General features: G+C 63.7%; 1 protein-coding gene across 4 annotated transcripts; it reads right to left on the reverse strand.

Moving 5' to 3' along the window:
• Positions 1-3: 3 nt before the first annotated feature.
• CCAR2 (cell cycle and apoptosis regulator 2) lies at positions 4-11,810 on the reverse strand. Of its 4 annotated transcripts, none has more exons than XM_089302229.1 (21): positions 11,563-11,810; positions 10,788-10,883; positions 10,391-10,482; positions 10,063-10,154; positions 9,811-9,925; positions 9,552-9,681; positions 9,302-9,398; positions 5,585-5,704; positions 4,615-4,837; positions 4,418-4,531; positions 3,984-4,147; positions 3,498-3,669; positions 3,205-3,414; positions 2,910-3,128; positions 2,320-2,464; positions 2,156-2,235; positions 1,773-1,919; positions 1,426-1,537; positions 1,156-1,344; positions 870-1,075; positions 4-778 (listed from the first exon to the last, which is right to left on the reverse strand). In XM_089302229.1, exons 2-21 carry the CDS (start codon positions 10,843-10,845, stop codon positions 734-736), a joined length of 2,730 nt encoding a protein of 909 aa, XP_089158355.1. In that variant the 5' UTR covers positions 10,846-10,883; positions 11,563-11,810; the 3' UTR covers positions 4-733. The 4 variants fall into 4 exon arrangements, with proteins under 4 accessions (XP_089158355.1, XP_002722459.2, XP_008248091.2 ...); XM_002722413.6 differs by having other exon boundaries at positions 2,156-2,238; XM_008249869.5 differs by lacking the exon at positions 11,563-11,810 and adding an exon at positions 11,166-11,340.
• Between the last annotated feature and the right edge of the window lie 464 nt (positions 11,811-12,274).

The raw sequence follows: 12,274 nt of genomic DNA on the forward strand, positions 1-12,274 counted from the left end.
TGCTTTGTTTTTGACTTTGGTTTATTTAAAAAACAAAAAGCCAAAAAAAAAAAAAAAAACCAACTTTATATACAAAGTCAAACAGAAACCACGGATTATGGAAAGGGGTGAGAATTACGGGGGCAAGGGCTGGGCCGGAGCCAATACCACATTCTGAACACAGGAGCCGGGAGGGGTGCTGGTTCCTCCTGGGGTGGCTGCCTGGCCCCCGCAGCCCCGCACCGAGAGCTCTCTGCACAGGCTCCGTCCCTGACGGCCGCGGGAGCCCCTGCCCCCGGGAGCCTGCACCTGGAACCCACAGGCGTCACGCCACGGCCACGGGGGGCTGCTCAGCCGCCCGCCGGGCCCCGCCTCTGCTGCTCAGACCTCCCTCGTCACAGACTCCAGCCTGCACCTCCCCTGCCTGAGCTAAACCGGAGAGGGCAGGAGAGAAAGCACAAGACTACCAAGGCCCCAGGAGAATTCCAAGGTTTGGGGGCAAAATGACATTCTAGGGGGTGCAGAAGATGTTGTATTTAGCTGTAACGGGAACTGGGTTCCTCTCACATCCATTCCACGTCGCCCGGGCCCCCGTGCTGATGGCCGCCGTCCCCCGCAGCGGCTGAGCCCAGGGGCAGGGTCAGCCGCCGCTCCTCGGGCTCCCGGGGCCTGCCGCGGCTGCGCTCCCGTACCAACAGGGCTCTGACGCCACCGGGCTCCACGCTGGCCTCCCAGCGTCGCAGCTGCGCCAGTCTCAGTTGCTGGGCGCCGGCTCCTCCCTCTCGACCCAGCCGTCAGCCTGCGGGAGACGGGGAGCAGCGGAGGGGCAGGCGTGGTGGCCGGGGCCGCCGACCCGCTGTCTCCGGGGGCTCCTGAGCCCAGCGCCTCACCTTCTCCACCATGCGCTGCACCTCGAGCTGCAGGGGCGTGAGGCGCCGGCGGAAGTCCTGCAGCAGCCGCTGAAGCTGGGCCCGCTGCCGCTCGGCCGTCCGCGCCGTCTCCTCGGCCTCGGCCAGCCGGCCTCGCAGCTCCTGCATCTCGGCCGCCAGCGTCTTGTTGGTCACTTCGGCGGCTGAGAAGCGGCTATGGCTCTCCTCTAAGGGCAGGAACGCGACAGAGACCGCCGCTCAGTCGGGCCCCGGACCGCGCACGGGGCCCCGAGGCCCGGCCACTCACCCAGCTTCAGCTCCAGCGTGTGGATCTTGTTCTCCAGGTAGAGCCGCCCGCTGTCCTGCTGCTCGGCGCGCTGCAGCAGGCTGCCCACGTTGATGAGGCTGCCATTGTGGGGCACCAGGCCTTCGTGCTCCGCGGGGGCGGCGCCGGCCTCCGCGCCCTTCCCAGGAGGCGGCAGCAGGTCCAGGTTTCCTGGGGTGGGGGTGGAGGTGGGAAGAGGACGTGAGGCCGGGTCTCGGGAGGCGGCGGCGGCCCGCGGGCAGCACGACGTACCGCAGAGCAGCTCCTCGCAGGCCCCGCCGTCCACGCCCTCCTGGCGGCTGTACTGCAGGCTGCGGTACTGGCAGATGTGCTGGGTCACCGCCCTGCTGACCAGCTGCTGGGCCTGCAACACACGGGGAGCAGACACCGCTGATCAGGAGCGGCCCTGCGCGGGCGGGCTACGCCCCCCACCCCCCGTCAGAGTCCCGCCTGGCCTTCTGACCCAGCTCCCTGCTGACGCACCCGGCGCCTGAGAGGCGGCAGCAGAGGTCCCTGCCACCCCCACGGGAGACCCCGCTGGGTTCCAGGCATCCAGGGCGTGAGCCAGCAGCTGGAAGACCTCCGGCTCTGCCTCCTACCTGCTCTGCGCTGAGCCGGATCCCCAGGGTGAGCAGGATCCTCTCCAAGTCCCGCCGGTGCAGGTAGCCACACCAGTTGGCATCGAAGAAGACGAAAGCAAGGAGGCAGTCCAAGGGGAGCACCGCGGAAGGGTCCAGCTCCTTGGGCTGCGAAGGAAACCGGTGAGCGAGGCTCACGAACCGTCCTCCAGGCGGCTGACTCGGTGCTCACCTACAACTGCGGTACTGTGCCCGTGGGGTAGCTGGGAAACGCTGGGCCTCAGTGCCCTTCTTCCTGTACCCTGGCGCCCACCGTGGGCCAAGAACCACAGCTCTTGCCACGCGCCTCGGGAGAGCAAGTTCCTGGGAGCACCCCCCAGTGGACAGAGCGGGAGAGGCCTCACCATGTCCTGGAGCGAGGAGAACTCCACCTCCGACTGGTTGGAGGCGACGGAGCGCACCTCGGCGTCCTCCAGCTTTGCTCCTGCTACACAAAGCCTCAGCTCACCCGGGGCAGGGGGCACCCCGGAGCCCGCACCCGCCGCCCGCCGCCCGCCGCCGGCCTCACCGAACTCCTCCTCGCCTTCATCCCGGAGCAGCAGCAGCTCGGGGTCCAGGGCCATCTCGCACAGGTCCTCGGCTGCCTCCGCCCGCGGCTTCTCCTCCTCCTCCCCGCCGGCAGGGGGCGGCTTGGGCAGCAGCCCGTCTTCCTTCTGCGGACGCGGCCGGGGGTGAGGCGGCGGCGGCTGCGAGAGCTCAGTGCCACCGTGCCGGCGCCGCCTCACTGCCCGAGACCGGGGCCCCCAGGGCACTCGCCAGCCACCTGGCCGTAGTCCCAGTCCCAGGAGAAACCACGTTTACTGGGCAGGTACTCGAGCGAGGAGGAGAGTTGGGTTTTAGAAAAGCTTTTAAAAAACACCCTTAACAAGGAAAAATAACTCTCAGGCATTCGAAATGCCCCCCTCTCCTCCCACCCCAGTGCTAACCAGGCCCGAGCCCGGGTCGGGCGCCCTCACGGAGGTAGATACCCCTCTGTTCTCTCAGGCACGCTGAGCTGGCGCGGGCCTGGCCTCCCTAGGCCTGCGCCTGCACCTGCGCCAGGTTTCCCAGGAGCGGGGAGTGCTGGCAGCGGTGCCCGGCCCAGGTGAGGGCACTCACCAGGGGGGCGTCGGACTCGGCAGCCGCACCCTCGCTCTGCACCTCCTCCTTCGACTCCTTGGCCGCCGCCTCTTTGGCCGCTTCGTCCTTGGCCGCCTCCTCCTTCTCGGGGTCCGGGGGGGACGCGGCCTTCTCCGGAAGGCTCAGCAGCATCTTGTAAATCCTGTAGCCGAAGTCCCGCTGCAGCATCTCCAGGAACAGCTCGGCCAACACCATCACCTGGGGGCGAGGCGGCAGGGGCTGGAGTGAGTGCTCCCCCGCGCACCACCCCCGACTCCCCAGGCCCGACACCTGCCTCAAAGGAGACCCTTTCTTTGGGCCTCCGGTCCTCCACAATGCCCTGGAGCGACAGGTTCACACAGCCGGGACGTGCGGTGACCGCAGGCTCCAGAGGGGGTGGGGGGGCTTCCGGGAGGTCGGCGTCCGCGTCCTGCTGGGTGCCGGCCTCGGGAGGGTCTGCTGCCTGCTCCGCCGTGGCGGGGGCCTGTTCAGCAGGCTCTGCTTCCTGCAACACCAGCCAGGACGTGAGGCTCAGGGGCGCGGGCTCAGGGCCCCTCCCGCCCCGGCTCCCCCCAGGCGCAGCCTCACCCCTGATGCCTGCTGGGGCGCGGCGGCTGCCTCTGCAGCTCTCTGCTGGCACTGGGCCTCCCACTCCTCCAGCGTGGGCATGATGCTCCAGACGTCTGGCAGGTACACCACCACCGTGTGCAGCCGCCGAGGCGGGCCCGGCTGCAGGTACTGGAACTCGGCAAAGCGCCACCTGCTCCCGGCGACAGGAGAGAGGCCGTCCTCGCCTTACACACCGTGCACACAGGCAGCTGCCACCCTCCCGGGCCAGCTCACAACAGCACAATCCGCGTGCTGCCGTGAGAGACACCGACCGAGCCCTCAAACAGCGGGGAGCCAGAGGCGGCAGCCAGCCCGGGACACTGGCTGGGGCCAGAGCGCGCACAGCCCTGCTCGGGCTTAGGCCCCAGCCCTGCACCTGTGCGGCAGCTGCAGGGGAGGGAGGCAGGCAGGCATGGGAGAGCGCAGGCCCCGCCCTCGGGCTCGGGCTCAGGCAAGGCCACTCACCACTTGGTGCAAATGCTCAAGTCGATGCCGGTCTGGGCCTGTGCACAGCGGATGGCCGTGCGCACCAGCACCTGCGGGTCGGCCTGGGGGTCGAGGCCGTCCAGGGAGGGAGACCACTCACCCCCCACCAGCACTGCCTCTTCTTCTTTCCGGCCCAGCAAGAACTACAAAAAGAGAGGAGGGATGGGAGACACAGGCCCACTTCCCTGGCTCTCCCTCACCGCACCACCCAGGAGTGAAGGCACAGGCAGTGGTGACGAGTCCTCCACACAAGGGGGCGCTCTGCTCTCACAAGGGAGGACAACCCTGAGGGGAGCTGTCCCCCTGGGTAGGAGCCTGGGTTCTCCAGGTTACAGACCAGACCTGAGCTGCCAGCTGCCGAGAGCCTGGCAGGCGCTAGACGTCATCAGTCAATTTCACACTCCAGCTCCCACCTTAATCTGCTTCAGAGGATGTTCCGGCGTCTCCCTTGGCTCAGCCATGTCATCCACAAATTGCAGGCAGCAGCGGTACAGTTCCTCTAAGCCCGGGGAGGAGAGCAGCAGGACCTGGGCGGGGGCGGCACGGAGGAGACTCAGCGCCTTCCCCAGCCCCCAGTGATGGGGCAGAGGGGCGGGCGCGGTCCATCTACCTTGGAGCTGTAGGCGGCGGCGCTGTCGGCAGGGCTGGGCTCCGCAGCCGGCTCCGGAGCTGCCGCCGCCTCTGCAGAGACCTGGATCCGGCTCGGGTGGTGGAGGGGGAAGGGCTGGCTCAGAGGGAAAGCCGCCAGCCAGCTCAGGTGCACGCACAGGAAGTCGGACGGCACCAGGAGGCTGCGGTACCGGCGCTGGAGTTCTAGGAAGTCGCAGCTGGGGCTGCAAGACACAAGGGTTCCACACTCGGGGCCCGCGCGTCGGAGAAGGGACGGGCAAGCCGATCTGTCCCAGAACTGCCGAGGGCACCTCAAAAGACCAACGCTGATCAGATCTCGTCTCAGATCAGGTCAAAGCAAGTCAAACCGGGCAGGGGCGGGGGACGGACAGTACACGGCAGAAACTGCCGCCGTCTGGATTTATAAGAACGTACAAAGTCCGTAACCAGAAGTCCAAAAGCCTAAGCCAAAACTGGGAAAACTGACGCCAACAGCAACAAGAATGTAAGACTTAAAAGCCCATGAAAACAGGCTCCATCTTATTTATAGTTAAAGCGAATCAGAGTATCAGGCTTCACCCGTTAGACTGACAAAGATGAAAACGTCTGAAGGCACGTGGCGGCAGCTGTCCACAGGGACGCAGGCCAGGCTCCTGGAGGAGCGTGAGACGGGCCCTGGTCTCAGTGAGGCGCTCTGCACTTGCGCACACAGGGACAACGGTTACAACAGGATGTAGGATGACTAGATGCAAACCGGAAACAATGAACTTGATCTAACGTTACCGTGGGACAAACTCTAAGCTCTAGTAGGCAAAGCAGCAAAGCACCGAACAGTATGTAGAACAGGCTTCCACTGCTCTTGTGCCTTTTTACAAAGGGCTGTCAGAACTCACAGGCATGGGCTGGGCCTCCCTGACACAAGAACCGTTAGCAGCCCAAGCTCGGGCCCCGCCCCCAGCTCTGCCACTCACCTGTCCACTGTGTAGGGAGTGAGGTGGACACGGTAGGGAGGCAGGTCATGCCTTGGTTTCTTAGCACCCCAAGGCTCTCCACCAGCCCGCTGTTTGCGTTTCTTGGAGTCGTGGTCATCGCTGGAGGTTCATCCATCGCCAGGAGTAAGAAACCACACTGTCATTTATGCATTCAGTACACACTCGTCTACAAAGAAAGCTGCAGACGACATGAGCCCCCAACACTGAAGAGAGGGAGAGAGCAGCCGTGCCAACAGCCACAGGACGGATCGTCACCAAGACGTCCATGTGGGCGTCTTAACTCTAACTGCCCAAAAAATGCTCGCGGTTAGCAAAGAGCCCAGCGTGCAATGCTTCATATATAGTAGGCCTCTGCTGTGCAAAACAAAAGCTTGAAAAGACTGAAATAAAATATTAATGGTGGATGCATTGATAGGCTTATAATTTTCTTGTATTTCTCTGAACTTGATTAATCATCTGGGTTAACATAAAATTGTTTTTAAATGAGGAAAACAACGTAAGTGGCTTTTGTTTTCTACCAAATGACACGTTTACAGGAACATGCTATAGGGTCCATAAGGAAATATTTCTTAGCAACAAACTCTTAGCAGGACACATTCAGAGGCTCAAAGCTTTGGCTCCGGTACTTCTACTCTTGGAGACTGATCTCCGAGAGGAATCTCAGCTCTCAGGGGTAGCTGGTGGCCACAGGCCTGGCTGGGAAGGGCCCACTCCATCCCAGGCCTGCAGCTGGGAGCCTGCCCCTCCTCACTTACCTCCCCACTGATAACAGAATTGCTTAAGAGGAATAGCAAAAACTAACCAAAAACACAAAATAACGAGAATAAAACCATTTTCTGAAGCACTCATTTTAGAAAGCAGCAAACCTCAACGAGGAGAAAATACTTGCAAAACGTTGCCTGATCAAGGCATTCTATGGAAAATATGGGAGCTAGGAAGAGGGGGGCGCAGAAGGAAAAAATATATCACAAGAAAGTTAACTCGAGAGAAAGCTGGGCTGGCGCTGCACACAGCACGTAAAGCCACCGCCTGCAGTGCCGGCAGCCCACGGGGGCACCCACGCAAATCCTGGCTGCTGCGCTTCCCACCCAGCTCCTTGCTAAAGGCCTGGGAAAGCAGTGGAGGACGGCTCAAGTGCTTAGGCCCCTGCCACCTCCGCAGGACACCGGGCAGCAGCTCCTGGCTCCCGCCTTAGGCCTGGCCCAGCCCCAGCCAGTATGGCCATCTGGGGAGTGAACCAGCAGAAGGAAGATCTCTGTCTCTCCTTCCAACTCTGCCTTCCAAGTAAATAAAGAAAGAAAACCACAAACATACCAACAACACCTGAAGGTTTGTAGTTAATAAAACAATCATGAGGATTATGCTGCAAATATGGGAACGATGTTTACAACTGCACAAAGATAACACAACTGCAGAGGACGTGCACAGCCACAACCAGCAACACAGAAACACAGCAGCGAGCGACTTCCCTCCCCAGAATTCCTTCTGAAGCTCCCCAACACCTGCCTGTTAGTGAGCGGGAACTACGCGCTCTGGTTACTCTGACCTTACGTAACAGTGCCTGCTACCTGGTGCATCTCCAGGAATCACTCAGCATACAGTGTTCTATCACGGACGCAGGACAAACAGAACGAGAAGGCGCCGGGCCCGCATCACGCCAGACCGGGGAGAGGAGGCCGGCCCACCACAGGAGGAATAAAACCGCCGGCAGCTGTTCACGCCCCGGCGACCGAGCCGGTCAACGTTCACCAGACGCTCTATTTCTGCTTTCCTCTTAGACGAACCGGGGCCGCTTTCCTGTTCACTGCCCCCGAGTGACCAGGCCAGCCACAGCGACGCGAGGTCTCTGCTCTCACCTCCCCACACAGAAGCATCTGCATCCGGGCACAGCCTGCTGCTCCCCCAGCAGACGTCACTGCGTCTGTCTTGCAAGGCAGGAAGTGTCCCCCAGCCGTTCTGACAACTGCTCGTGAGGAACCGCCCGATCACGCGGCGTCCACGGCACGGTCAGGCAGCACCCCAGTGCGAACACCCCTGCAGCCACAGCCACGCAAACGAGCCAGATGCGCCCTGCCTAAAACCTCGGCAGCTCAGCAGGCGTGGCCCACGCAGACATGGCTCCCTGCGCGCCAAAACCTCAGCACCCGTGCGCGCCACCGTGGCCAGGCCCTTCCTAAAGTAACGGCCCCCCGGGCCCCCATCTCCACCCACCCCCTCCTCAACTGCAAGTCCCCTCTCCCGCCTGACAGCGCCGTCTCCCTCCACCCGTCATACTTCCTTTTCCCGCGAGCTGTGACATGGCAGCACGATGGCCAGCAGGCCCTACATGGGCCTTGGCGTCTCCAGGACAATCAAATCCAACAGACTGGATGGAGAACCTGAACGTGAACCTGCTGCAGAGCGCACCGCGGCCATGGAGCTCTACGCTGGCCACACCACCACCAGTACTTGTGCGGTGACTGCAATGACGCCGCCTTTCATAGACACAGGCGAGGCTCGAAGCCCAGGGAGAGGCCCAGGACGGGAGACAGCTGTGTGCAGCAGGCATCAGAGGCCACGCACGGGACCAGGTGCCGGAGCAGACACCATGCGAAAACCAGAGCTCAAGCACCGGCTGCCGGGGAGGTGGGGGCATCACGGTAGCCCAGCCCCTCGGGACACGGCCGCGGGTTCCCACCGCCAGCCTCGCCACGCGACAACCTACAGCCGTGTGGGACAGCGGCTCCCTGCTCTGACCAGCTCACACTCCACAGGAGAGCTCCAACAGCACGAGGGAGCCTTCCGGACGTCCCGATCTGAACAGGGGTGAGGGCAGCGTGGGACTTTCCATTTGTCAAAATCGTCCGGCTGGGATTCGTGCTCTGCCATCTACAGAAATCTCACCTTACAACCATCACGCAGGGGCAGTGGGCAGATGTGACACACGCGGAGCGGGGCGACGGCGGGTGGGGGCACAGCGTGCCTTCCTGTTTACTTTGCACTGACTGACACCTTGCCCCATAAAACGTGAAGAGGAACACACACACACGACCAGGCTGCGTCTCAGACTAGACACAGGGGCCTGCACAGAGCTCGAGAACCGGAGCTCAAAGTCAGTTTACTGTGGTACAAACTCATTTTGAAATCCGCGCACAGCTTATTTACAGCACTCCTTTTTCGTGAACTTTCTGAAGATTCCTAGAGTATACAAGGATTTCAGGCAGGGTACAGGACACGTGACCCGGAAAGAGGACAGCTGGCCTGCTCCTGTGCAGGTCCCTGACGCTGCCACGCAGCCCAGGGCCAGCCAGCAGGGCCCCATGCCTGCTCCACAGACAGCCAAGAGAGCTGTGTCCAAGCCCGAGGCAGGGCCGCGTGCCCACCGTCACACACACTAACCACCTGGTGCACGCGGGAGACACTTCAGTGCTACCTTCCTTCACACCTTAGCGTTCTCCTGACAATTTTCATTCTTGGCATCTCAGTCTTAAGGGCCAAGAACCGAAGTCATGTATTGAAAACACACCTCAACGTGACATCTGGAAAGATGAACTGTGTCAAACCCCTACTGAGCCGGTGTGTAAAGTTCCCACCTGTGCATACACAGCTCAGCGCCTGCCTACTTCATAACACAGCTAGGACCTAGCTGCAAAAAAAAGAACGCTAGCACCAACAGGTAGCGCAGGGGCACCGCTCCTAAGGGCAGACCAACCTTACCTTCGGCCCTGATCCAGCCGTCCGTGCGGGCCCCTGGCGGGAAAGCGGTTCAGGTGGCTCAGGTGCAGCGTGTGCGATGTCTGGAAGAGACTCAGCGCTGCAGAAAGGAAACGCCAGTGACTGCAGAACCCTAAACACCCGCCAGCGTGCCCCCCCTTTCTTCCAGGGCCCCAAAGTGCCCACTTCTGTCCCGAGAGCAGCCCAAGTGCCCCGTGAGGCCCGCCCCAGCGTCCACGCCGCTGGCACTCACGCTTCTGAGGAAAGAGGGGAGGAATCCGGTGAGGCTGGAAGATCAACTGGGGCTGAGCTCCCAGAATCCCTTGCTTCTGGCCCAGGGCTGCCACGTGCAGAAGGGGAGGTGCTGGGGACTTCAGCAGGGGCTGCGGGACAGGAGCCAGGCAACTCAGGACCCCACGGCTGCTGCACCCACTCGCTCGGAGAGATGCAGCCCATCCCTCGGCCCCCGCCTCCCTCCCCACCGCACACGCTCGGGGGAGACGCGTGAGTACCTGGTTGGAGAGCGTCTGCACCTTGACGGCGTTCCAGGGCACCGCCTGGCCGGGGTTGTACGCCGCCTTCACCAGCACCTTCTCGCCCAGCTGGGGCAACCGGCCCTTCACCACGCTGCAGCACACAGGCCCCGTGAGCAGCGCCGCCCGGGCCCTCGCAAGGCCCTTCCCATCGGCCCGTCGGGATGTCTCCCACCTTGCGTGGTGCCCCCTGCCAGCGGGCTGCCGGCACAGAGGCCAGCCTCAGCCTACCTCAGCTGGAAGAAGACCTCTTCGTCCACCACCCCGAAGTAGTCGTGCAAGCTGGTAACGATGCCGGTGAAGACCCGCTGCTTCTCCCCGCCCTGGAAGAGAGGGCTGTGAACAGGGAGCCCCCAGATCCACACAGAGACGCGGTCGTGCAGAGAGCCTGCCCTGCACACGGGGACAACAAGCTGGCCCTGGGCTCAGGAGCTGCTTCTGGGAGTTCCTGTTCTTCCCGAACTCCAAAAGGCACCCCAGTGCCAGAAACTCAGACTCGCCAGTCTAAGACGTGAACTGCACCAGGTCGGGGTTGGGAATGCTGGGCAGCCCAACCTACCTGCAGGTGCCGGGCATTCTGGGACAAGTCTGTGGCCACAGGAGGAGTGAGCAGACCAGGAGGAGGGCCCAGAAGCGACGTGGAGGCCGCGCCTAAGGGGACAGAGGAACAATCTCCAGCAAGTCCACGCGCCACATGATGCCCGGGAGTTAGCTGGGGGATGCGGAGACCCCGGGAGGGCTCGCGGGCTCCGGCCAGCTCCTCCTCAGGGCTTCCCAGGCCATCCCCACGGGCGCCTCTTCTTTCCCTGGGAGATATTTGCAGCCAAGCGCAAAGGAAACTAACCGGAGCGCACCAGCAAACCCAGCAGCCATACTTCTGGAAAGGAGCCCCCCACCCCCGCCCCCCGCCGCCCGGAGGTCCCAGCCTGAGCCCAGGTAAGGGAGACAGGCATCACCTGAGAAGCTGCGGCCCCCCGGCAGCGGGCTGATCCGCTGGCGCTTAAACTGGGACATGGGGAAGGCGGTCCTCTCTCTGAGTCTCGGGGGGAAACCTGCAATGGGAAGAGAAGTGGGTGCACCGCTCGGACAGCCAACGTCCCAGGAAGCGGAGCATCGGGAGCCTGGGAATGAATGGAGGAGGCGGACGGCAGGGCGCGAGCAGCAGCAGGAAATGAAGTCAGCGGTGACAGCGCGCCCGCTGCCCGCACGGCCGGCGGCAGGTGCCCCTGCCCCGCCGGCTCGCGGAGACAGAACCCACCCTCCCAGACAACGCCAGGAGACCCGCCAAACCGGGGACGCACCGCACCCGGCGCTCCCCGCACGGGGCCACCCACCCCCGGAGCGGCCGGCGGCCGGGACGACAGCCATTCATTCAGAAACAGCCGCCGACACGCCGCTCCGCGCCGGGCCCGGGAAAATGGAGGCGGCGGCCGGCGTGGGCCCGCTCCCCGGAAGCCCGGCCCGCTGTCCCCGCGGCCTCGCGTGCCCGCCTCCGCCGCGTCTCCCGGGCCGACCAGCCCACCGCGGGAGGACGACGGCGCGAGCTTCCTCTTCCTCCTCCGCCCGCCCCCGGGGCCGAGGCCGTTGCCAGGGAAACGGGACGTGCACTGCGAGGGGGGCTCGGCCCCTTCCGCGCCCCCGGGGCAGCTCCGCCGCCCGGCCCTACGCGGCCCCTCGGCCGACGACGAGGCCCAACGGCAGAGGGGCGGCTGGGGGGGCGCCCCGACCCACCTGCGGGCCAGGGCCGCAACACCGGGGGGACAAAGGCACCCGGAACCGCCGCCGCTGCCGCCGCCGCCGCCGGAAGCGCCGCGCCGGAAGCGCGACCACTGGTCGGAAGCTGCCACTCTTCCGGATATGGTCCCTCCCCCGTCTGCGCCGACCTCTCCCTGCCCCCCACGCCGGCCTGCCATCCCGCGGCCGCGGCGGAGCGGAAGTGCGCCTTCGGGATCGGCTGCGCGTTGGGAAGCCGCCGCCTCGGCGGTGTCCCCGCCTAAGCGTTCCCCTTGGAAAAGGAAGCCTCGGAGCATCGGTTCCTGGTCCCGACGCGGCTGGGGCCAAAGCGCGAGGGGCTCGCACCCCCTTCCCCTCGCAGCCCCATGGCTGCAGCATGGAGAGGAGAAGCCTGAGAAGCAGCCGTTTCTAGTCGTCATTCCTAGGCCTGACTCAAGCCAACGACCCCCGCCCCTACCCTAGACCGTCCATTGACCGCGCCCATGGCGGGGTGGGGAGGGGGAGGAGGTTAGCAGGTCAGGACTAAGTCCCTAATGCTCAAATGCGACGCCTCAGAGACCTGGGTAAAATAACCTGCCCAAACCCTGGCCGGGAAACTGGCCATTTTAGTCCCCGTTAGCGGCCCCGATCCCCCTGGGCTCCCAGTTACTAGCCCCATCCAACTCCCTCCGGCACCCGCACCCTCGCTCTCCCCGTCATTTAACATCCA

Source organism: Oryctolagus cuniculus, chromosome 8, assembly GCF_051225735.1.
Source record: "Oryctolagus cuniculus isolate XC-2025 breed Fujian yellow rabbit chromosome 8, ASM5122573v1, whole genome shotgun sequence".
In the NCBI taxonomy this organism is placed as follows: Eukaryota; Metazoa; Chordata; class Mammalia; order Lagomorpha; family Leporidae; genus Oryctolagus; species Oryctolagus cuniculus.